Source organism: Coccinella septempunctata, chromosome 3, assembly GCF_907165205.1.
Source record: "Coccinella septempunctata chromosome 3, icCocSept1.1, whole genome shotgun sequence".
NCBI classification, from domain to species: domain Eukaryota; kingdom Metazoa; phylum Arthropoda; class Insecta; order Coleoptera; family Coccinellidae; genus Coccinella; species Coccinella septempunctata.
The window spans coordinates 40915850-40940645 of NC_058191.1; the positions used below are offsets into that span (position 1 = coordinate 40915850).

General features: G+C 37.3%; 5 protein-coding genes across 8 annotated transcripts; 3 read left to right on the forward strand and 2 right to left on the reverse strand.

The window, feature by feature from the left end:
- Nucleotides 1–59: 59 nt before the first annotated feature.
- Nucleotides 60–2366, reverse strand: LOC123308977 (UMP-CMP kinase-like). 3 transcript variants are annotated; one of them, XM_044891804.1, is made up of 2 exons: nucleotides 2211–2366; nucleotides 60–681 (listed from the first exon to the last, which is right to left on the reverse strand). In XM_044891804.1, exon 2 carries the CDS (start codon nucleotides 661–663, stop codon nucleotides 70–72), a length of 594 nt encoding a protein of 197 aa, XP_044747739.1. In that variant the 5' UTR covers nucleotides 664–681; nucleotides 2211–2366; the 3' UTR covers nucleotides 60–69. The 3 variants fall into 3 exon arrangements, with proteins under 3 accessions (XP_044747739.1, XP_044747741.1, XP_044747740.1); XM_044891806.1 differs by having other exon boundaries at nucleotides 2155–2296; XM_044891805.1 differs by lacking the exon at nucleotides 2211–2366 and adding an exon at nucleotides 1875–2014.
- On the forward strand, nucleotides 1917–4822 carry LOC123308975 (probable methylmalonate-semialdehyde dehydrogenase [acylating], mitochondrial). Its single transcript, XM_044891802.1, has 5 exons — nucleotides 1917–2054; nucleotides 2871–3231; nucleotides 3299–3579; nucleotides 3638–4060; nucleotides 4195–4822. The coding sequence occupies exons 1-5, from the start codon at nucleotides 2031–2033 to the stop codon at nucleotides 4663–4665; spliced, it is 1560 nt and encodes a 519-aa protein (XP_044747737.1). The 5' UTR covers nucleotides 1917–2030; the 3' UTR covers nucleotides 4666–4822.
- A 982-nt stretch (nucleotides 4823–5804) lies between these two features.
- On the forward strand, nucleotides 5805–7084 carry LOC123308976 (proteasome inhibitor PI31 subunit). The gene has a single exon (XM_044891803.1). The coding sequence runs from the start codon at nucleotides 5917–5919 to the stop codon at nucleotides 6781–6783; it is 867 nt and encodes a 288-aa protein (XP_044747738.1). The 5' UTR covers nucleotides 5805–5916; the 3' UTR covers nucleotides 6784–7084.
- Nucleotides 7085–7221: 137 nt separating this feature from the next.
- On the forward strand, nucleotides 7222–9629 carry LOC123310436. The gene has a single exon (XM_044893903.1). The coding sequence runs from the start codon at nucleotides 7959–7961 to the stop codon at nucleotides 9627–9629; it is 1671 nt and encodes a 556-aa protein (XP_044749838.1). The 5' UTR covers nucleotides 7222–7958.
- A 1143-nt stretch (nucleotides 9630–10772) lies between these two features.
- LOC123308974 (probable serine/threonine-protein kinase MARK-A) lies at nucleotides 10773–23973 on the reverse strand. 2 transcript variants are annotated; one of them, XM_044891801.1, is made up of 4 exons: nucleotides 23649–23973; nucleotides 18392–18524; nucleotides 15256–15359; nucleotides 10773–12710 (listed from the first exon to the last, which is right to left on the reverse strand). In XM_044891801.1, exons 2-4 carry the CDS (start codon nucleotides 18395–18397, stop codon nucleotides 10790–10792), a joined length of 2031 nt encoding a protein of 676 aa, XP_044747736.1. In that variant the 5' UTR covers nucleotides 18398–18524; nucleotides 23649–23973; the 3' UTR covers nucleotides 10773–10789. The 2 variants fall into 2 exon arrangements, with proteins under 2 accessions (XP_044747736.1, XP_044747735.1); XM_044891800.1 differs by lacking the exon at nucleotides 10773–12710 and having other exon boundaries at nucleotides 12859–15359.
- Nucleotides 23974–24796: the final 823 nt, after the last annotated feature.

Consider the following 24796-nt stretch of genomic DNA (forward strand, 5'->3'; position numbering starts at 1 on the left):
TGTTTTGGTGGCTGCACTACAGTGAACCCAGAAGATTAATGCTTGAATGAAAGACAGACTCATTTAATATCATATATATTTCGACATAACCTTCTTAACATCTTCATAAACCTTATCGGGATCTTTGGAAGCGTCAATGGTATGAACGAGTTTCAGCATGTTATAATGCTGAATTATCGGACTAGTTTGGGAAAGGTAAGTTTCTATCCTCTTCCTTAGACTCTCTTCGTTATCGTCGCTCCTTCCGCTACCCTCCGCGCCCCTCTTGAGGCACCTATTCACGCATTCCTCCAGAGGACAATCGAAAAACAAGACGCACTGGAGGTCGACATGATCTGCCACGTCTTTGGTCCATCCATCCACGTTGTCCTGGTTCCTTGGGAAGCCGTCGATCAAAAACCTTTCTTTGTGAGATTCGAACATGGCGTTTTTTAAGAGGCCGCAGCTTATGGCAACTGGTACTATTTTTCCCTCTTTTAAGTAGGTGTCTATCAGTTTTCCGTACTGGGAGTTTGGTTTGGTCCTCTCTTCCCTCAGCAGGTCTCCCGCTGAGAGGTGGACGTAGTTGAAGTCTGACACTATTTTGCTGCATTGGGTGCCTTTGCCGGCACCAGGTGCACCTAGCACAAATATCACCTTCGGTCGCATCACTTTGCTCATCATATTTTACAGGTTGGAGACCTGAAGACAAAATATTTAGTGAAAAATGGAAATTATGGTATGAAGGGTATGGAAAAAAGTAATTTTCTTGTGGTATCAATTCACTATTGACAGAGAGAGTTGTCTCTCGACGCAACCATATACAGAGTGGGTCGTTAAAAACGAAACACAGGTTCTGTAGGTCGGTTGAACCGAATTATAAAGGGTGAGTCTTTGACTCTTACAAATATTTCAAGAGTAGATTCTGGAAGTCGAAAGAAACACTTTTTACCTCTACCATTTTTTACGAATTGGCTCGGTTTAAAAGATACAGGCTGTTGAAAGACCAAACGGTTTTTCATTTATTTGATTAATCTTTTTAGAACTCAAGATAACACCGACGTCTTCCAGTTTTCTCATTATGACCATAAAAATACAGAAAATTCAAAAACCCAACTCTTGAAAATAAGCTGGACGCCATCTGCATTGATATTTCAACGTTTTGTATAGTAAAATGACAGTATTCTTCATATTTTCTCGTATAATGCGCCGTTTTCGTGTAATTTGATGTTGAAAAATCAAAAATAACTGTGAAATTCGAAAAATTGGGCACTATGCAACACATATAACACCTCATACACGACAGCATTCTGACTGACAAGACCTTTATTGAAATGAGCCTTTTAAAAACTTGAGGACTCAGCTTTGGACGCTAGACTGAAAGGATGAAATTGAAACCCTCATCTGAACACACATCTGCTAACGGGCGAAGTGATTGCGCGTTGTTTGTTTTGGGACAGCCTGTATAACCTCCCTGAAATTTTCAAGATGCTTTCCTCCAACTGAAAGGATGGGGTAGTATCCGACAAAAACCCTTTCAGATCTGGGATCCAATCGACTAATTTTGAGGGTTAGAAAATTTCCAAGGAAATTCGTGTTTCATTGTGCTGAGCCCGCTCGAGGTTTCGTGACACCCGCCCCTGGTTGTCATCGTCGAATATTATTGAATCAATTTCGTTATTTTATCCTTCGTAAATGTTTGTTCTATTCAGCCTGTATTGAATTAACTCTCAACAATTGGAATTGGTTTCTTTCCATCATATCTCATCCTATCAGTCTTTCTATCGCATTTGCGCCCGAGGTCTTATGAAATTCGATGTGGAAATAAATTGAAAATACATTTTGTGTTATTTAAATGTATGATAATTTTCTTGTGCAGTTGACCTTTTACTCACTGGGCAGTTACTTTTGAGACTGAGAACGGGAATATTCAAAATTACTCGGTCGCTTTGTTTAGTGACGGTCTGAAACTTCGAAATAACACTCACTCAACACCTCACACACAATATTCATTATTGCAATCAATTCCCTTTATAAATACAACGAAAAACATGCTACCAATACAGAGGACTTTGGTAAGTGAAAAACGCATGTTTTTAATGTGGGAAGCTAATTGAATAGGCTACGTCAATAATAAAATTAAAATTTTCGCACCCTACAATGCCATGAACTAACCTCAAATTTTATCGACTTTCTAGCTTAACTATAATGAATTTAGAGGATTCATTTACCTTTAGAAATGAGGATCTGTTAATTTTTCAAGCAACCATTCCTCACACTGCGATTATCACATACTGATATAAGTTGTGAAGAATTTTATAAATCGATTAACATGTAAGAGTAGAGTACAAGGAATTATCATCATCCGGAAGCAGTGGCGTCGAAAAGTTAGGGCGTAAAGGGTTAGTTGCACTTAAGAATTTTATTATTTCGATGAAGATCTATTGTACCTAGTATTGTATCCTATCGTCTGATACGATTGATCAGATATGTGCCCCTTAATATGGAAAAATTATCGTCCAATTGATCATAATGCTCTTTATTGAAGTTAATTATTGTTGGACCACCATCTAACCTATAGAGGTCACATAAAATACATTATTCATGATTCTTATTAGTGAATACTTAAATGAAGGAGTGGATAATTCGTAGAGGGGATCATTAATTGAATAACCCTGCGTCGTTCTTTACAGAACGGGATGATCTGCTGGTTTTTTACGATCTACCAGTGACGTAATTCGAAGAAGTTTTAGGGAAAAAGATGAGCCCCAAAAAGAATGACAAGATATTCTCATACTGACTTGATTATTGTTCTCCATGCCGAAGCTATCTTCAAATCATTTCTTCAGAACATAAAATCCACCCTTTACACAATGTATATTTTTTCGTAGCTTCAACCCTTAACGAAAGGATTGAGGAACTATTCGAACGTAGCTCCAACAACCAAACTCTTCATCGATGGACAATTCGTCGAATCAAAAACATCCGATTGGGTGGACCTGCACAACCCAGCAACCAACGAAGTAGTTACCAGGGTTCCTTTGACTACTAACGAAGAAATGGAGGCAGCTGTTGAATCCTGCAAGAGAGCCTACGAATCCTGGAGCAAAACCACAGTATTGACCAGACAACAGTATATGCTCAAACTGCAAGCTTTAATCAGGAGGGACCTCAAGAAGATCGCTGACAACATAACAACGGAACAAGGGAAGACTCTGATAGATGCCGAAGGAGATGTTATGAGGGGGATACGTAAGTTGACTTTAAACCTCAAATTATTCCAAGATTCAAAATTTTCATATTATTATTGATGTCGTAGAGGTGGTAGACCATAGCTGCGCAGCTGGAACTCTTTTACAAGGGGAGTCCTTACAAAACATAGCCAAGGATATGGATATAGTTTCCCACAAATGCCCCTTAGGCGTAACTGCCGGAATATGCCCCTTCAACTTCCCCGCCATGGTTCCCCTTTGGATGTTCCCCCTAGCGCTCATTGCTGGAAACACAATGCTCGTCAAACCCTCCGAGAGAGATCCTGGAGCTACCATAATGCTGATGGAACTTCTGAACGAAGCCGGAGTTCCCCCTGGCGTTGTAAATGTGAGGAACCAGCCTTTAAAGATTCAGGACCACCAATTTACCCTTAAATCTCTTCCAGGTGATTCATGGTACCCACGATTCGGTCAACTTCATATGCGACCATAAGGACATCAAAGCCATAAGCTTTGTTGGCTCCGACAAGGCTGGAAAATACATATACGAACGAGGTGCGAGGAATGGAAAGCGGGTGCAGTCCAATATGGGCGCTAAAAATCACGCTATAGTCATGCCTGACGCTGATAAAGAAGCCACCATTAATCAGATCATCGGTGCTTCTATGGGAGCTGCTGGCCAGAGATGCATGGCCATCAGTGTCTGCATCCTGGTTGGAGAAAGCCAGAAATGGATCCCAGACTTGGTCAAGAAGGCTAAGGAATTGAAGGTCAACGCCGGGCATGAGCCTGGTACTGATTTGGGACCTGTCATATCTCCTCAGGCGAAGCAGAGGATTTTGGACCTCGTGGAAGCTGGAATCAAGCAGGTAGCGTCAAGATATGGTTAATTTTTTTCGGATAATATTTGATCCCACCAACAGTCTTGTCAGCTTTTCTCTGCTGTCATTCTGTGACTAAAAATTCCAGAGGAACAAATCTTTTCACTCGGTTATTTTTTCAGGGTGCCAAGTGTGCCCTTGATGGAAGAAACATCAAGGTTGAAAAATACCCCAATGGCAACTTCGTAGGCCCTACAATCCTCACAGATGTCACCGTCGATCAAGATTGCTACAAAGAAGAAATCTTCGGCCCTGTTCTTTCTGTAATATCAGCTAACACCTTGGAAGATGCCATAAACATCATCAACTCGAACCCATATGGTAATGGTACGGCTATATTCACTTCCAACGGAAGTTCGGCCAGACAGTTCGTCAACGATGTAGATGCTGGACAGATTGGGGTGAATGTCCCCATTCCAGTACCCTTGCCCATGTTCAGTTTCACCGGGTCCAGAGGAAGCCATCATGGCGATTTGCACTTTTATGGAAAGCAAGGACTGAACTTCTACACCCAGACGAAGACTATAACTTCTTTGTGGAGGAAAGGACAAGCATCAACGAAAGCCTCAGTTTCTATGCCTGTTCACAACTGATTAAATATAGGTTAGGTTAGGTGGATCAAGAAAAAATGTCTTCCATATTATTATATATTAGAAAAAATATTTTTCTCTGAATTGTCATATCGAAACTACCAATATTTCATATTCAAAAACTGCCGTTGGAAAGGATAAAATAAATATATGAAATGGATCCATCTTATTTATCCCCATTTTCAATCGACACTGCGATTTTGACTTTTCATCAAAACTTTTATGAATTCGAAACAGCAAAGATGGCGGCCGAGTTTTGTGGTTCTGGTGGTTTGTGATTGTCTTGCAGATTCGATAAATTTCGAATCCGAATCAGGTAATTTAGGTCATTTCCTTTTTTATTTTGAAAACTAGGTGGAAATTCATAGTAGAATATCGCACATTTTATATTCATGATCGAGAAAATGCTTCTCTGTTCTCATCAGGATATTCACCTTATTGAGATCAATTTTATACATGAGATATGTTCCTATTTCTTTCCAATATATCAATAAGCTTACATTTATCGGCCAACAAAAGAAGAGCTTGTTCGATTGAAGCATATGGCAGTCGTACGATTTTTTTCAGTACCTACTGACAGCCGTGGGGTCGAGGACCTTTATTTACATTGAAAAATTGTTTGTGGAGGACTTGACCAGGTGTTTCTATATTCATGAGTTTTTTAAATTTGCCAGCTTTATACAGCTGGATTCATAATTTAGTAAATGGCTGTGAAATAAAAGTAAAAGCGTTCCCAAAACAAGACTGCAGTTCATCTAAACATTTAATTCATTGTGTTTCTAATCGAACACCAGAGACAAAAAAACAATTCCCTGTCTCTGGAGTATCTTAGGATTAACTAAAATTAAGGGTCCAACCACAGAACACTAATATACAGGGTCCAACAGTGAAACACGTTAAAATTTGTCCTCCTGCTGAGGACCATGTATTTCAAGAACTATGAATTGTACAACAGAATGGCAACACTTTCAAGTGATTTACCAAACCTAGGAAATTGTGTTATGAAATTTAAATAATTAAATGTGAGAAATGGATAACATGAAATTGTTAAAACTTCCAAAAAATTTCGTTGAGTTGAAGTGCTAAATGGGCTTAAAAAAGTAAAAGTACATACCTTCTGTGTGAAATTTCTACACAGAATAAAAACAATAACATAACCTATACAAACTGCTCTGTCACTATTCATTTTCATAATATTTCCATTTTGTAAATCTATAGTGTCATTGCTGAAATATTACAATCTCATCATCGAATATGGCAGAAAATCCTTTTGGATGGGATTTACTCTTTAGTGGTATAAAAAACGACATAAGAAATAACCAAGATCTCTTGATTGGGCTGGTCCACTATACCCTCGTCTCGAATGGCTTTAATTGTATTGGTTTGGGGGAATCTAAGCACCTCACTGGCGATGAACCCAAAAGTGAAACTCTTCCAGAAGGTTGGACCGATCATTATACTATACGATACACCTATCAAGGTGTCCTATATAATTTGAAAGGTACCAACTTGGATGACGCTATAATGGTAAATCTGATAAGAGTTGATGAACGAAATGTATCTTTTGTACAACTGAACACAAGGTCAGTGGTAAAACGTTCAGGACCTTTAAATGAGATGATTCCAGAATATACTGCTATGATCGATGTTATTAAAAAGCAACTTATAGATAAAGTCATTGTATCGAAAAAGAATCGTGAGAGTTCAACTCAAACACAACCTTCAACTACGCCTCATAGGTGGCAACAAAGCCTCACATCTAACTCTCCAAGTAATTCGAATAATGCTTTGTATGAGAATAGGGATTATAGGGAATCCTTTGGGCATTTCATGGATCCTGTAGGAAGGAATGATTTAGATCCTTTTGGTGTAGGTGTAGATCCTTTGAGAATAGGGCGTCCCAATCGGCCAAGTGGAGGTGGAGGAATGCTTTTTACACCTCCTGGAGCGTTTGGACCAACTCATCCTTTACCTCCGGGCTTACCACCTGGTGCCGTACCCCCAGGTGCTAGATTTGATCCATTCAGGCCTCCGGAGACTGATCGCTGGAGTGGTAGAAGGAATCGCCGTCCAGATAACGATGAATTTATGCCTCCAGGATATGATGATATGTTTATGTGAAGCATTATTCGTTTTATTGTGAAATAATCATTACACATCAAGTAATGCTTTTATTCATTTCCATTACTTGTGGCCTAACATTATTGTCTCCTTAATTATGTACCTTTAGTTTTGAAAATGCCTGTGTCCTAGGGTTGATGAAATGTTAAGTTTAAAATTGAAACATATTTGATAACTGGTGCAAGTAAAAAATATGGAGGTTTCATTTCAACAGTTTAATAATCCATTATAGAGAGATTAAGAAAATTGAGGCTGTATTTGATAGGATTGAACGATATTTCAATAAATATTTTGTTTTAAATTCATTATTTTTCAAAATGTCCCACTTAAGTGATGCGTAGCGTTCACCCATTCACGTATCAACCTCGTTGCAAGCTTCTCGATTTTGGGCTCTGCCTACCCATTTTGGAAATTTATTCAGCAATTCGATGATTTTATCTCCCACATTCTAAAAAAATGAAGAAGTGAAACAATATTTCTGTGTTGATTCCGTAATAGTGGAGTTGAAAATGAATTGCTAAAATGATATTTCCTTCGCTCTTTTATTCCTCATTGACCACCAAGAACATTATAAAATTCTGCACCCCCTAAAATCACTCTTGGAACCGCCTCTGGTCAGAACCTACTTCGACCATTATCTTATGCGTTATGCCTTTCCCTTGGAGAAAATATAAGAGATATAATACATGTGTATCATCTGTTAAGGTATACCTATCATCAACAACCATATAAAAGAAATGAATATCAGTCTTAATTGAATACTGCTCAGTTTCCTTCGAGGACATGCGGGTATTTAAACGCTTTTCAGCAACAATTCCACTTGATAATAAGCTTCACCCAACCACAAAAACAAGCTTCAATCTCCTCTCGATTTTTTTGTTCTCGAACGCGAAGTAATTAAAATCAAAACCGTGACGATTTCCATTTGTCGTGACAATACATTTATAAGACAAAAGTTATTAATAATAGGATACTGACGATCAATTGAAGAGAGAAAGCATCTCGCGTTTTGTTCGAGCAAATCGTCGCTCTGCACTTGCAGAACTTTCTATCCTTTGTACAAATAAAACACTTATAATCTGCATCAGTGTCACTTTGAATTCATCGTCAAGGGTAGGGGATCTGTACCACATTTGTGATTATAGGAGTGGAAAGTATAATACCTGAAGATAACGATGTTATTCACCAGTTGGGGTTCGAGATTCAGCGGTGTTAAAATGTTCTTGCCTACGTTAGTGATCTTTTTCGCGTTTTATAGTGAAATAAACGCGGTACCATCCACCAACGTCCACCAAATCAAACTGCCCACTTCAAAATCTGTCAAAATCTTCGAAGATGACCCTAGTTGGGCTAACAACGATAGACAAACCAACAGAAATCCAAACAGATCTACAGATAGGGCGGACACAACCGGAGACTCACCTACCAGCGATGAAAATTTCGACCAGTACGCCCTAGAAAGATTCCTTAACACTTACGCCGAGAAATTCCGTAAAAAACACCATCCAAACTCGATAAACACCAGGTACGAGGACGACAACAACCAATCAGAGGAAGATCAACGTCCTGCATCCTCTAACGACAAAGAAGAAAAATCCAAAAATTGGAATATGATGCAGGTTCAAAAGCACAAACATCCTTTCGAAGATAAGAACGGTTGGGTGAGTATGGATCCTGTACCTTGGTCGCTGTCGAAAATATCGAAATGGCACAGTGAAAAAAAACCAATGAGGAAACCGGAAGTGTCTTACGAAGCCTTAGAGACTCCTCTAGAGGCTGACTTGGAAACCAGTGGTTACGATGATATTCCTTCAAAACCATCCTGGTACCACAAACCGAGACCGTACAAGATAAAACCTTCAACACAATACAAACCTGTTACGATGAGCTCATTCAACGAAGACCAGAACGAAGAAGATAACTTTTACCAGATGAACAGACCAACCATAGTGGTCCAAGAGCCTGAATTCACCGAACCTGGCTCCTACGAACACAAAGTACAAATCCATTACAACACAGATTCATCACATTACCAAGGGAACAAACATTTTATCAAGAGACCAACGTACCAAACTCACAGATACGATACCAAAACCCACAAAAACTGCGATCACTCTGCTGAGGAGATAATAACCGATGGTCAACCTTCTAACTTTCCTAGCAACAGGAGGAAATCCTCGGAGATCCCTGAAACTCACCCTTTCACTGGAAATGGCGACTGGATTCTTCTCTCCACAACCAAAGGTTATAAAAGCCCCAAAACGCGTCAAAGGTCTCTTCAAATATCACTGAATCCTAAGCAAACTTCAGTCGAATCAACCAGGAAAAGTATTCAGGTTTTTCCTAATCTTATACCGTCTAAAACCAATAATAAATTGAACGATGAGGTTCAGTTAGACCAGAAAGAACCTGATTCTATCGGACTCAGAAGAGGAGTTCAATTAACAGTACTGCCACCTTTGAAGAATTCCAAGATTAACATGACAACATCCCATGGAGGCTTACTCCAGGTAGAATCAACATTTGAAACAGTCGAACAAGCGCAGAAGAGACAAGCAAGAAAAGTACTGGATAACTTCAGGAAGAAACCAATAAGAACAAAGATAGGAAAAGGTAAAGTTATAAGGAGACCTGCAGTGCAAAAATTGAATGTTGCCTTACCAGTCACTTCATTGAATGAGCGTATAGGAAGTCCAGACATATCTGCTGTTTTAGCTGCAGCTGGTGCTGGTATGATCCCAGCCACTATGGCCATGTTGGTACCAATGGCGATGGGTGGAAAAAGAAGACGAAGAGATTTAACATATCATCATCGTCCAGGTCTCCCAAATCACACCTTTCAATAATTGGTTGTAGTAACGCTTCATTAGAATTAAGTTAATTTATTTGGTTTCGCTTGAGATGCGTTTTCATTCTGTATCAGGTCCATTTCACTCTTTCATTCGTGCCAACTTCAAAATAATTATATCTTTATGGGCGTACAAGTTGGTTGAATGAGAATTCTCAACAGAGCATTAGGTAACTAGTTTGAGGACAATATATCTGTGATATATTATTATGTTTAATTCGTCATTTGAGTAGACATGAAAAACTATGAACTCTTTAATTCCAAATAGTCTTTATTGTTTTTCTACGACTTCTTGCATAGGTTTTCATGAATGTTTACAGTAAAATATAATGAAAATAAAAATAAATTGTGAATATAACAATGAACGACTGAATGCATCGTTACTGTTTTTGTTTAAACTTTTTGATGTGGAATTAAACTTTAGGTATATTATTTTGGATTCATTATTTGTGCCCTTTTCCTATATTTCATCCTAATTCTACTATTTTGTTGGAAATATTGAATGCATGTTTAACTCTGTATAATATTCATACATGTTTATACAGGGTCTAAATGAATAGTTTAGAGACATTTAAGCAGCTATTCCTTGTCGAGTCTTTCATATATATTTTTGTCTGAGCAACATCTGCTCATATACAGCTCCCTTAAAGATGACACCTGAAAGCAATTTTTTTCTTAGAAACCTGAAGGTATATTTCTGGGGTATAGGTATATAAAATATATCACACTCAGAAAAAGTATCGAATTTAAGCCATTCTACGAAGATTACTATTGTTTCGAATTTGGAATTGAAAGAACTTGAAGATTTTGTTTTGGATGAACCTCTCATTTGTGGATTGGTGGATTGAAAATATTGAAACAATACTCGTTAATAACTTAATAAAATATAATTAATCTCAAGTTACAGTCTCACTTTACAATAAATATATTACACCAACTACATTTTTGGTTCAAATCATGTCAAACCCAAATGATTATCCCTTATTTATCTATGTACTCTCAAAATTCACGCAACCAAAGAACGTTTAAGCTCATTTCATCAAGTTTCATCGTTGAAATCTCTAGCCAAATTTCGAAAGCACATAAACTACCCCAGTATGAATTAAATAATGACTTTGATGATTATTGGTAAATGAATGGAATCACGATAAAAAAATTCTATCTGTGTGATGTTCTGTAGTGCCTATCTAGCTTGGTTTGTACTTTTTCAATGTAATTCGAAATGGATCTAGTGGCGTTTTTGACTAGTTCTAGTCCCAGGTTTATCTTCAAGTGGAAAATGTCTTTTATCAACTCAACAACAGAATGCACTTTGTTTTCCAAAGGTTCTGTTGTGTTTTTGATCGTGGTTGTTGTGGGTATTTCTGTAGTTGAAAAATGGACTTTGTTCTCTGATGTGGTGACTTTTTCTGTTATCTCTTCGGTAACAGGGGAAGTCTCTCTTACTTCTTTATCACTATAAATATCATTTTCCATATCATCGACATCAACATCTCTCCTACGCCGTCTTATTTTTAACATCCTTGGTCCATGTTCGGGAACAGCTACTGGTGTAATTTCTTCTACGCTACCTTTTGGAGCATTTCCAACAACGAATTTTTGCTCATGGTCCTTGGTAGAATCCACCTCGTTGTTTTTATAATTCAACTGGTAGCTGTCTTTGCTGTAAGAATTGACGAGATAACTGTCTTTGTTTGAACCTACAGGGACACTTTCTACAGTCCCCTGTACCATACCGTTTTGTTTGTTATGGTGGTTGTTGAAGTTTTGCTGCCTGTGGTAGTTTTTGGTATTTTGCGAAACGTGGTGGTTTTGATGATTGGCGAAGTTTTGCTGAGATGGATAGTAGTTCTTTTGCTTGTGTTCAACTGGTCTTCTGGTGGTTTGGGTACTGCTGTACATGCTGCTTTGGAGTTTTTCCAGAGGCATTCCAGCTATAACTTTTCCAAAAGCTTCTTCTTCTGCTATACCACCTGAGTAAATGTCGTTGTAATAATAAGCCCCTTCCTTATCTTTCCTATCGACTTCATAGATACGCCTTGCCGCTCCAAACGGATATAAGAAGTAACTGGCCAGTCCAGCAGTTACCATAAGTCCAACCAAACCAACACCCAGAGTCGGCATCATCTCTCTAGATAAATAATTGTAGATTTGGGTCCCTATTGGCTTTTCTTTCACTTGTTTCTTGTTTTTCGTTACTTTTGTAGTTGTGGAATTGGAAGTTTTCTCCTGTGGTTTCTTCCTTCTGTTTTTGTTCTTGTTCTTTTTGGTTTTGTTCTTTTTCTTCTTGTTGTTCGTTGCCTCTTCTGTTATATTAGCATCGCCTTCTTTCCCTTCCAGTGTTAAATGTTGCGAGTCAGATACCTCGTTTTTGTCAGATGTGGGAGCAACAGCTGTAGTTTTATCCACATTTTTCGAGGTTGAAGATTCAATATTCGATTTTTCTGTTGTGGTCTTGATACTGGATAATCTATTGAAAAGGGTAACTTTGGTCTTTTCTGTTGGGTGTTGCGTTACTTCCTTTATAGAAGTGCCGATAGTTTTTGTGTCATTCTTCTTTTTGGCGTTGTTCAAGGTGGATGCCTTGATTTTGACCAAAGGCGTTGGTTTTTGTTTCCTCGAGGAATTTTCCGTGACAGCTTTTATTTGTGCTGTCGTTGTTTGTGTTGGTCTGCTTGTTGTCGTTCTTTTCTTGAACACAGGCTTAACGATTTTTGTACCACTATTGACTTCTATGATTTTCGTATCTTCGGTATCGTTTGTGTTGATTACTTTGGGAGTTGTGGAACTGGCATCACCACTGAGTAATATCCAAGTTGAGATACCGCTGTTGGTGGTGGGACGTTGTACTTTGTAGAAGTTTAGTTTTTTGGTTGTTTCTTCTAGTTTTAGCGAGTCTTCGTCGACTGGGATAGCAACTCCAGCATGTGAGTATTCGATATTATCATCTTTTTCCTTTTTCTTGGTTTGCGCTCTAACTTTCGGTGGTGTTCTGGTGTCTAAAACAAGATCATCGGAGGATTTTCTTATTTCCATGAGCTGATTGCCAGGCCTTTCTGCTGGCTCGAAGTGAAGAGATCTAAAACATAGAAATGTGTAATGGAAACATTGCATTTGGATTCAGTAAGAGTATGATCTCAAGAATTCCAACTGTACTTTCAATTCACATCTATTTTTCATTCTCGACAATCATACAATTTGGGAATGACGGAAATAAGAACACAAAATTGTTTTTAACATTTATTTACAACAGTTCGAATACTAAATCTATTTCGATGATACAAAAATTTCTCAGGCAGAGAAGTATGGCCAAAAATCAGGAATAAATAAATAAATAAATAAATAATACCTTCATTAAAACTCATAGACTATTCACATTCAAAAGCACCTCAAATACTCAATGTTTTGGTCGCATTGGTGATCGAAACTTCATCTGATTTGGATTCATTTCATTGTGTTCAGGGACTAGATATTTCTTTCTTTGAAAAATAAGGGAGAATACTCCTATAGTTCTAAAGAATTTGAACCAATTACTCAAACAAACGAAAAAATGCCAGACTTGGCTTTGTCTTGCATTTTGGAGTACAAACTCATATTCTTCCCTATCTTGCAAGAATTTTCACCTACTTCTTTTAACCAACTTAAGAGCTGGATTATGTAACGCGTATTTTTTCCCGAATTGGTCTATAGCTTGAGGTATATGATTCAAATTTATATTATCAATTCTTCTTCTATGTAAGTAATCCTGAACATTTTCCCAGGTTTTCGTTTGATGGTTCCAAAACCAGCCGTCTGGGTGATGTACAGCCTTGTGGACGTGTTTATGATGCAACACTTGTGGTTTTGGTTTGGCCTTGATGCCGATGAACAAGAACAACAGGGGTATCCACCAAGGAAACAGCGCTAATATCAAAAAGAAGCCGATCAAGAAAAACAGAGTTGCAGGTACGAGATACAAATAAGGGTTCTTCAAAAAATTTAGAATACCACCAAATTTATTTCCTACCCAATCTATCGCATCCAACATTCCTTTAATATCTGGCCAGCCCATACCACCATTACTTCCGTCCCCACCATTACCTCCATTTCCCCCACTAGCGCCAGAACCACCGGTTCCCCCACTCCCAGGAGAACCGCCAGCTGAATCTGCTTGAGCCCCTATAGGATCAGCCTGAGGAGCTGCAGGATCAGCCTGGCCAACACCAGCATCAGCCCCTTCTTCCACGGGGTCTTCAACAGCTTCAACAGGTACATCCTCCTCGGGGTTTTCCGCTTGGTAGGTATCAATAGAGGGAGTTCTATCACTGGCTGTGTTTTGGTGAAAATGTGAATTGATCACCAGATTCAAATCCGAGCATCCTTGGCGCTGTTGGGGGCTCAAAACAGAACTTGAGATGTGCACTGTTGGGCATCCACTACCATCAACTCCAATCGAGTCTTTGAGGTTTGATGCAGCAGGTCGCATGTCTAGATTGAAAGTGCTTATGGCGTTTGTTAAAGGGTTGTCTTCTGCAGCATCTAGTTGCACTGCATCGGAGTCAGCTCCTGTTGGAGGTTCTTCTATAGGAGGTAGGGGAAATGTTGGTGAATTTGAGCTTATTTCAGGCATTGGGTTCGGGTATGGAACACCGCTTTCATACCAATTTTGTTTGATTTCTTCGATCGTTGGTTTATGACCAGGTTTTGGCACATACTTCACCCTTGTTGGTTTCTTCTTCTTGTTGGAAGTTGTACTGGGTGTGGCTGGTTTTCTTCTCGTACCAGAATTAGGTTTTTTGGACAAATTCAACTCTGTGTAATTCTTATACCTGTTCCAATCGTTCTTGTTTTTGATTCTATTGTTCGGCCAACCAAAACTGTTGCTTTTCGTTGAGCTAGTAGGAATTGGAGTCGTAGATTTGATTTTGCTGATCCAACCAGGAGTTCTCGTGGTTTTCATCGTGGGATGAGTGATAACCAAGGAGTTACTGAAGTTTGAGGGTACTTTCGTTAGGTTTATAACTATTGGTTTATGGGTGACTGTTATGAATTTAATAGGTTTTGGAGTTACCGCCGGTTTACTGATTTTTATTTGAAACACGCCTGGTTTTTGGGAAACGGTTTTGTTATTGATTTTATTCGGGATCGGTTGAAGAGTTTGCGTGTTTCTGATAGGTTTCCTTACGAAGTTGGTGTATAGGGAAGAATTTGATTTCGTTCTATTCGTTTGTTTCAAAGTTTTGTTACCTTCGTTGCTTGTTTTAACTGATGAATTGTTTTTATTATTTTTCGTTGTTTTCACAGTGTTTCGTTCGAAATTTGAATACAGTGCGGAGTTTTTCTTGTTACTGAACTTTCTGGATTCATCATCTGATTCCCCAGAAGGTGTTTTATTACCGAAAAAACTATCATTATTGGTGAAATTTACTGTTCTGAAATTTCTCAAGATTTCTTCAAATTGAAAATCTCCATTTTCGGGACTTTTTGATCGACGACCAGTCAAGCTATCTGAATCGTTCTTAGCTAGGAAAAAGTTGGGTCCAAAATCGAAAATATCGAATATTTGAGGTACTTTATTAGAGTTTGAAAGGGATGGAAGAGGTAGAGAGCTACTGTCATGTAATTCTAGTTTTTCTTCTTTGTACCTGGATGTTGTGAAATCTAGTGGCACGCATTGAGCCATTAAGAAAGTCATTAAGAACACTACACCAGAGACTACACATCGCGACTTTGCCGACGTCATTTTCACCTGAAAAAGAAAAAAGTCCATCAGAAAAAATCTGAAAAGTTAGCAATTATAATAAGGATTTGATGCAGACATTGCAGATATTTGAATTTGTTTTTTCGCCCTTTTTTTTCAATTAAGAAGAGCATTTTTTCCGTTTCTGAGATACCGGGTGTTTCCTGAAAATCATAAAACATTCAAACCCTTAAAATCGCTAAATCGAAACTTTTTGGCAAGGTCAAGGTTAGCAATTCCGTAACAGTTCTTTGCTACCATCGAGTTCAGGAAAAACAAGCGGTTTTTAGGTCAATCGTTGGTGAATACCGGCATAAAAAATACAGTAATCGTCCGACTCTATATTTTCGTATGGACAACAAACAGAATACCTGAGAAATGATTCATATGTTCTTGAAGAAGCGACCAATAGGTGTTGGACGAGGAGAAGCTGTTAAATATTCTATTTACCGCTACGGCCAACGACTCCATAGCTATTATAGCTATTATCTTGGCGTCTCAGTACAGAGTCGGCCTCATGAAATTGTCCCCAATGTTTTTCCATAATTTAGAAACTTTCAGTGTAGGAGGTAGCTCTGTCTTTTTAAATGCTTGAGATTTTAACATATCTTTATAAGTCGCCTGATTATGTGATTAGAATTTAAACACACAATAAGTGGTGGACCAAAAAAGTATCCTTTCGAGTTCAAAAATCTACCGGGTGTTTAGTGAAGGAGCTTGCCCATAAAAGTGAAGAAACGTCCCATCCGAGTACAATTTGAATCGATTCAGAAGGTATGGGTGATTTCACTTTTTCCCATTGGTTCTCAATCTTATTTGATCCTCCTCAGTTCTACCCTGAGTACGACCAATAATGGAGTCCCTGACCATACCACCAGCCAAGGCACGAAAGTGGATCATCAAGATTTTACCATATAATGGACCCGTTCAGCGTACCTTCCGATAACCATCATTTGTTTTGTTAGCTTGTTGTATATGCACTTTTTATGGTCAAGTGGATCATGAATTGAAAATAGGATAATAGGATGGATAGGCCAATATGAGGCGTTATATGACATGAAAATTTTCCTGAATATGAGTATAGGCAAGGCCATGGAAGGTCTCAAAGTTATTTTACGTGGGTTTTCCATTGATTTGACTGGAATTGGTGTTTCAAACTGGAATTTTTACTGTTACTCGGTGAATAAAGGCTTCGTCAATTTTTTTAGCGATCTACTTCACTGCTCAAACTTTCTTGTCCTTCCAATTATCATCGTGAGTGTAATATTTGATTGATTGTATTCAAAATGTGCGGAAATCCTGTTTGAAAATGGTTGTTCCATATTTGGAGGAGGTTGTTGTATCGATCGGAATTTGTATTAGTTCGAATCAATACGTTCTTGAAGATTAGAAGAAGCATTTGGATTTTCACAGAATTATTACTCAAACCAAGCAAGATTTTTTTTTACTACTGAATTCACATTGATTATAATTGAAATTCTTGTGCTTGCTACCATCACACGTATTTTCATGGTAACAGCCTATGTTTGAAGAATGGATTTTGGAAATCAAGAACATATGCCAAAAATTTAGAGCCCTTTTTCCTCACAGGCTTATTTCACTTGAAAATCATCGGATACCAAAGATATCATCTATTTGTGAGGATCACGTGGCTAGTGATATCTGGATAAAATTGAGAAAATCTTATACTTTTGAATGAGGTACAAGAAAGCGAAATATCCGCATTGGCTGAGATATTAGTCATCATTTCATATCTCATTCCAGAACTTCGCAAAACTAGGACATACACTGTCATGAAGTATTTTCATGATGTCTGTTGAATTAGAGTTCCGTTTTACGACTGTCTTAAACTTCAGTTAGTCTGCATTATGTGAAGCAAATTTTCTGTAAATTATCCTATTATATGGTAAAATTGGATAATGACAACCATTTGCGGGAAACACTTGAAAACTTCTTGAAAATTGAAACCTGTTTCGAATGAACTAAAACGAGAATATACAGGGTGTAGATGAATAGTTGCGAAAAAGGGGTTGTATATGTACGCATCAGGAGCTCAAAAAAAGTTTATCTACGAAAATTGAAATTCGATACGTATACAGGTGCTCCGGAATTCACACCTTGTGGATCTCTATTTCTAACTGCATTCAACAATTTAATCTTGAAATTTTTCACGAAAATTTTGATTTGTTGAGGGACGTTTTCATCTCATTATATCTCCTTTTTCTTGAATTTACTTTTCGGCAGTTTTTCAGCATATTTCGTTGAAGTTCTTGACGCAGTGACATTGTCGATTCAATTTTCTATATTGCACAAATTTTCATGTTGATTTGTACAATGATAACGCTGAAAATCGTGAAATACTGATTAAAAATATTCAGTTCTATCCAGCTGAGATTCAAACTTCAAACGGTAAATTAGATATCCTCCTAAGAAAGTGATTCTCTAGAACTAGATCGAACTAGGAAAAATCTCTTTCACCCTAGGTCAAAAAAATGCATCACTGACTGAGAGAAGAAAAAGGATTTCATGATAATATATAATAGAAGCACTGACTTCTTATCTCAGAAACTTTAGTAGACTTCGACATACTGAATTTCAATTGTATCTGCAAAATTTTGACACAATAACCGCAAAATAGTTTTCTGTGGGTCGCAGTTAAGGGACTCTAACTTTCTAGGGTTACATTTTACACTATCATGTCCTGAAATATATTGAGCAGTTCTGTAGAAGTCAAATATTTCACCAGATAAGGGTGATTTTTGCCTGTCAGTTCAACACATTTTTTATATAACTTCAACGATGAAATATAGATCTACAGGATCACGAACTTTTTTGGAGAACAACCTGAGAGGTCGCAAGTCACTGAAATTTCTAGACGACTCCTATTTTCCTCGAGATTATCGATTTTTCTTCGAATCGACACAATTTTTCCGAGCATTCTGCAAGTTCATAGAACTGACGTATTTGAAGCTTATAGAATTCTTCAGTTTTGGTAGGATTAAATTTTTTTTTACGTATTTTCGTAAGAAGACGTTACTTACCGTCATTGTGAAAGCGTCGAAGGACAGTGAGATGAACAACTGGCACTTGGCACTGGTACATTCGAAGAACTACTGCTGGAAGAACCCTGGGAGCTGACCCAACGCTCAACATAGCGGTATCCATGGCTGGCACCTGAAAACAGAATAATGCTACGTATTATTATCAGGTTATTAAGCGGAATAAGAAATACATAATGATATTTCGTTGGCGAGTGCATCTCTTCGGACTAATGAAAAAAACTGCTTCCATTTTGGGGCCCGTTATGGTAACATTTTTGGGAGTCCAGAGTTGGCTAGGAATCCATGATAAGAAAAGATTTGCCCTATCGTCAATTTTATTATTATTATTCTCATTTTTACGGGGAAGACGAAGATATTCCTTGCCACAACTTGGTTGTGGCAAGAAACAAATGATTGATCACTTTAGATATATCATCTCACGTTTTGCTATCAAATTCTTGAGATCTGATTTCTCCAAATCAACCTATTTTTTCAAGCAGTCTGTTTATAACACTCTACTGAAAAAATCATGGTCAAACATGCTATGCAATTTTTGAACAAGCAGTATTTTCATCTATATTTGGAAAGTCAAAAATTTTCTGATTAGTAAGGGGCAATTTTTCACTATTTTTTGTTGAGATACTCCCACAGACTTCCACGAGTATTTTGGCTGTACTGTTCTACCAATTTATGCAGAAAACTAAAACCTCCCGCATATAATATGTTAAGAACATAATCTAACATATTCAAAACAGAAAAAAAAATGTTTTTCTCATTAATTCAAAGCGATATGAACTGAATATTCTGGACAGATGTCTAAAATCTTTGGAACCACCAAAATCAGTTGTAACCGAACTAATTTGTACTCTCAATAAAACCATTCGGATAGTTTCTTGGTGGACCGCCCCTGTACATACGGAATCTAGGTCGGATTATTCTATCAGTCTTACATAAGCAGGTAACATGTGTTGCCTACATCCAACCGGACGAGCCACAATTCTGAAGTCTAAAAATTCTGAAAAAACATGAAAATTCCTTAAAAACGTTCAAATTTTTGGTGGATTTCAGAATCCCATAGGAGTTTACTAAATCTGTTCCCCCATGTAAAAAACTCAGTTTTCTTGTAGGTATTATTCTCCTCAACGATTCAACGATTCAATTTCACACTTTTCTCCATTTTCTCTAAATTTTATATATCTGTATCATGATTTGGAATGAAAATTGATCATATGATGTTTCACTTCCTTAACATCAAATCCATAAGTGGAAATTCTGCGTTGATCTTTTGAAAAATATCGATTTTCTTGAGTACTTCATCGATGAAAACGTAAGATAGTTTCATTGAAGTCTCTGGCATTGAATGATCTGATTTTTCATTGGTTTCCACTTCCAGATATTAGCTAGATTTCAACAACTAGTTGCATCTAGTCAGTCAAATGAAAATGAACAATTTTCTCCGAAAAATTTCGAACTATTCTTGGCGGAAAGCATTCGCAGCAATGAATTATTCATTGTGGACTAGTGATCTACTACCGATTCACCAGAAACATGAAATAATACCTAGTTTTAGTCATCCTTATGCTAATTGTTGGAAATTCCAAAAGAAAAGCTTAGAACTTCGTGAACTTTCAATCCGGTTATAAAAGATTCCAGTCAACTCACTTTCTCAGGTTATTTTTAGGTAGTTCTGTTATTGACCCTGATAGTTTTTGCACGTATAGGCACCTATAGGCTTATTTCATTTTCGGTTGTTATCTTCTTTGATTCAAGTAATTATCAGTATGAAAATTTTGAACAGTTTTCTCATGAGCCCAATGATCAGCGATTCTTTCAGTTCGTGGCTGTAATCCATTGATTATGAGGGCTGAAAATTCGTAGAGAATAGGTTGAATAGCAAAACGTGGATTGCCATCTTTTAATGGCAGATTCAAACACTGATCTGGGTCATTTATACTAATTATTTCAATACAGCTGAACGGTTGAGGAATTTCGATACTTTGCCAAATTATTCAGCAGAACGCAAACATATTACCACCATTATCGCGTTAATAGGTTGTTTAACATTTCGTGCTTGAGAAGCTCTAAAAAGATAAATAAAAAATTTCGTCTATTTCACCGAAGAAAATGAAACTGTTATAAAAGTATTTGTCATCCGAAGCCCTAATCGATAGACTTGTGTATTTTATACGCTCTGATTCTTTCGGCAACTGGAAGTGTCACATTTACGATAATTAAGGATGGAAATTAATCAGTTTATTAAGTAATAAGTCCGCGTGTAATTGAGTTTTATTCATTGTTCCATTCGCACTACACGAGATGGTTATTTTGATGTTTCTTGATGAAATTAGGTGCACAGTTATGAAACATCTTATATTATATAGAACTATGTAATTCAGTCTTTGGGTTTAGTATGATATTTATGAATCTTTTTCCCAATATACTTCCCCAAATTTTCTAATCTGCCACTATCATTCTCAACATTTTCTCCAAATTCAAGGCTCCAGTTTGTTCATTTCATTACAGAAGGAATGATTCTTAATATGTTGGGGGACAAATCTATTTTCCATGTGAATTTCAAGACTAAATTTGGTATGCTTTGGATTGTGCGAATCAGGTCAAAAATGGACCGTTCTGATATATGATAGCCATATTGATGCCAATTCCTTATCACTAAGGAAGTTTTGCAATGCAAGAAAAACATGGAAGATATCCATCTACTATCTACCTAAAAAATAATGGATTTCTTGCTCTCCAACCTAATTTTTCATTCGAGATTCGAGGTATTGAAAAATGCATCGATTGTTCTATTAGCCTCCTTTTATAGATGCAGAAACAATTTTTGGCTATAACAGTGATACACCTGACAATCCACAGTAGAAAGTTTCTATAATTCGCTACTTATTAAACTGCCAAATCACGTTTATATATATAAGGCAGTATAAGGTGCTCGCAGAAAATAAAAAGATGTGGCATATAAGTTGACTCCCACAAGAATATGGCGAAAACTATAGAAAAAGTGTTATGCACGTCCAGGTGAACTACTGACAGTAATGAATAGGCTGAAGGCCTTAACCTTGTATTGTTCAATGATGTAAGAGATCTTTATTCACCATAAATAAGAGTGGTATCGTCTGGCGTATTTCATTAGTACGTAAGATCGTCTCAATCCATCTCCAATCGAGAGAAGTGTGTCAGTGAGGCTAACTGTACAGCTTGCTGCTGAATACAAATTTTATTTCCCATTTGAAACAGTCGAACCGACTTTTATATGCGGAATGTAGCTCGGATGTGGGATGAAGAGGAAAAAATTTAGAAAAATGTTCTAGTTTGCCAGTTCCCAATGAGAACTCCTATCTATGTGCTCTTTCATGATCTGAATTGTTTTGTTATGACAAAGTTAGCAATGAGACATGCGAAAAATATCCATAGAAAAACATTTCGTAAGGGACAAGGCTTTGCTATAGGTTTCTATCAGTTTAAATTCTCGATCAGTTAATTTTTTCATCTCACAATCAATCTTTGATAAAATGCTTGACTCATTTTGCAAAATCAAACAAAATAACTCGGAAGTTTTTATAAACTAATTATTGAATTCAAAATTGAAAACTGATGTCCAAAAAAGATGCTGGTACTGAAAAATTACGAATACACTTTTTCTTTGAATTAATATGAAAAGGGAAAGTGTGTGTAATCGATGTAATCTTAAGATAAGCTTCTGGCGAATTTATTTCTCTCTTTCGGATGAGTGTTTCTCAATTTAATAACTACTTATTTACTACGATGAAAGTGATACATTTCCATAATTCGCATATATGAAGGATTATTTCATGGCCTTGTGAATTTAAATGGATTCTTAGATCCGGATAAAGGGTGTCTTGAAATTTGATGGGAAACTGAAGCATACTTGGGGTGGTTTTTAGTCAATTGGACCAGAATTGCAAATATAAGTTTAGGTCTCTAATGAAGTCTTGAAGACGGTTTTTAGAACAGTCGAAAAATGAACTGATGAGGCCCACTGAGGTGTTTTTCTACATAGGAAATAAACAGCTGGGGAAAACATTTTTATATTGTCAGAAGTGATATTTTTCAGTGATCATTTTGAGTTCTATTGTTTCCATCATGAAATATTGGAATTCGAGAAATAGAAATACCCACGTAAAATATAAATACGATGAATACGTTGAAAACAGGTCAATCAATTAAAATTTTCCTCGTTGGAGGAAGACGTGTGGAAATTTGTTAGTTTCCTAACCAAACATACAGGGTGTCTCGAAATTAATGCAACAAAATTTGGTCACTGTTTCTCGTGACAAAATTAGGAGACCCCTATTTTTTATTTTACCAGAAGGCCCCCTATTTTAGAATTTAAGCCCCCAGAAAATAGTCTGTTCCTTCCATCTCAAAATCCGATCATCAGTAAATTTGGCACACATAGGACTTCTGTGGTATGCAATATCTCAAAGTGCTGCCCATTTTGGCAATGGACCCCTTGGAAGACACTTTTTACTGGACCACAATGTTTTTGGGACCACTAAACGTAATCCACGTGAAAATTCTTATATAACGTCAGAAACCCCGATTCAAGCGTTCACTACAATTTTCTTCTACATCTTCTACATACTGACGGCAATGACACTAAACATTATTCTGGTCACGTTTCAGGCATACGCCAGTATTTAATCTTTCATTATAACCTACTCTTCTAGTGTCAGAGTAAATATTGTCTAAAACAAATTATTTCCAGTGTATTTATCCTACCTCAATGCTGTACGCATATCTCATCATGATTTTTCTGTTAATTTTCAGACTAACTCTTTTGTAAAAATACCATTGATTTAAAGGAACATTTGAGAATATATAGCTGTGAAATTCGATGACCAAATGTATAGATTATTACTCGAATCAATTCTAGAGGCCTCTGCTTCACAAAAATCTTTTGAAGGCGATAAAAATCTGCCTTAATAACATGAGTATCATATTTTTTCATCACCGTATCTGGTGCGGTAATGAGTTCATTACCAGGTCTGATTATACAATGATGGGATCGAAATATATATATAGTGCCTTTTCCTATATTCTCAGGGAATTGACACAATACTTTTCTCCATGTATCCAATAAATAGCACACAATTGCCTCATTCTTACTGCTCTTTTAATATATCGAAACGAATCGATAATTTGACTCGATTTTGCAATACGGTAATGACTCGCGAAGGATTAGATAAAAAATTTTCATTGTAGTATTGAATCTACTCACGTCATCCCAGTTAACAGCCTTAAGCACCTAAATCCAATCCTTCGAATCAAAATCCATTCAAAATAACGACCAAACACACACACCACACATGCCCCTGCTTTTCACATTCTTCGCAGAAATGAATTCTGATCAGTACGCAAATTTTCGCGTTTCCACAAGGAGAAAATAAGGTCGTATAGTTGTACGAGGTACAAAATTCTCGATCCAAATGTGCCAGTTTTTTAAAGGCCTGTCGATGATCGGTTTCGATCGATTTTCTATACTACAAATCGTCGCACTCGCGTTTTTCAGATTATAATGATAGGTTTGCTCTTGCGGTTGTTGCTGTCGGACATGGAGCAAGAATAACAGGAGAGATTGTGTTCTGCAGCCAACTCTTGAGGCAGGGAGATCGGCGGCAGTTGGCAGTCAGTGGGGACATGCTGGTTGCTTCGTTTCTTGGGATTCCTATGGATGGAGAATTGCTTATACCCGATTCGGCGAATGGGACTGAGAAACAAGTGTAGAAAGTGATAGGTCTCTTGATGATCATTTATTGAGCATCATACCCGATCATCATATCGTTAGAGTGGGCAACAGCCTCAGGCTTGAGTACGTCCGGCGGTTTTGATTGTTGAATTGGAGTGTTTTCGTTTTTAAGTCAATGAAAGTATTCTTGATGAAGTTGATTCATGCGGTGGTTTCGGCTAGTTGGTTTATAGCCCATAGTGGAAGAGGCGAAGAATTTATCGCAGAAATGTCTTCAGATATATCCCAATATGAATATCCTATAGGTTTTCCCTCTCGGTGGAGTTGCGCATTAGTAGAAGGGAAGCTGAAATGTGTCCTCTGAAGGGTTGTTTTCGCTGTTTTTCGATCATATCTGCGTAGGACTGAATATTTCGAAGAAATGCTTGATATGAATGTTGTAGAGTTTTAAATTTCGCGTCAAATGAGACCAGATGCATATATTTTGGATTAACCGTTTCCGTTATACAGTTACTCAAAGTTTGACCAATTTGTCAGAATAATGACAAATATTCGTTTTAACACTGTTGTGAGAATATCTTCTGAAATAACCTATCAATGATGAAAGCGATCTCTAACTGAATGCTTGAGCGTTAAATTCTGCGTCAAATGGCATAAGGAGCTTTTTACCACCCATTTGA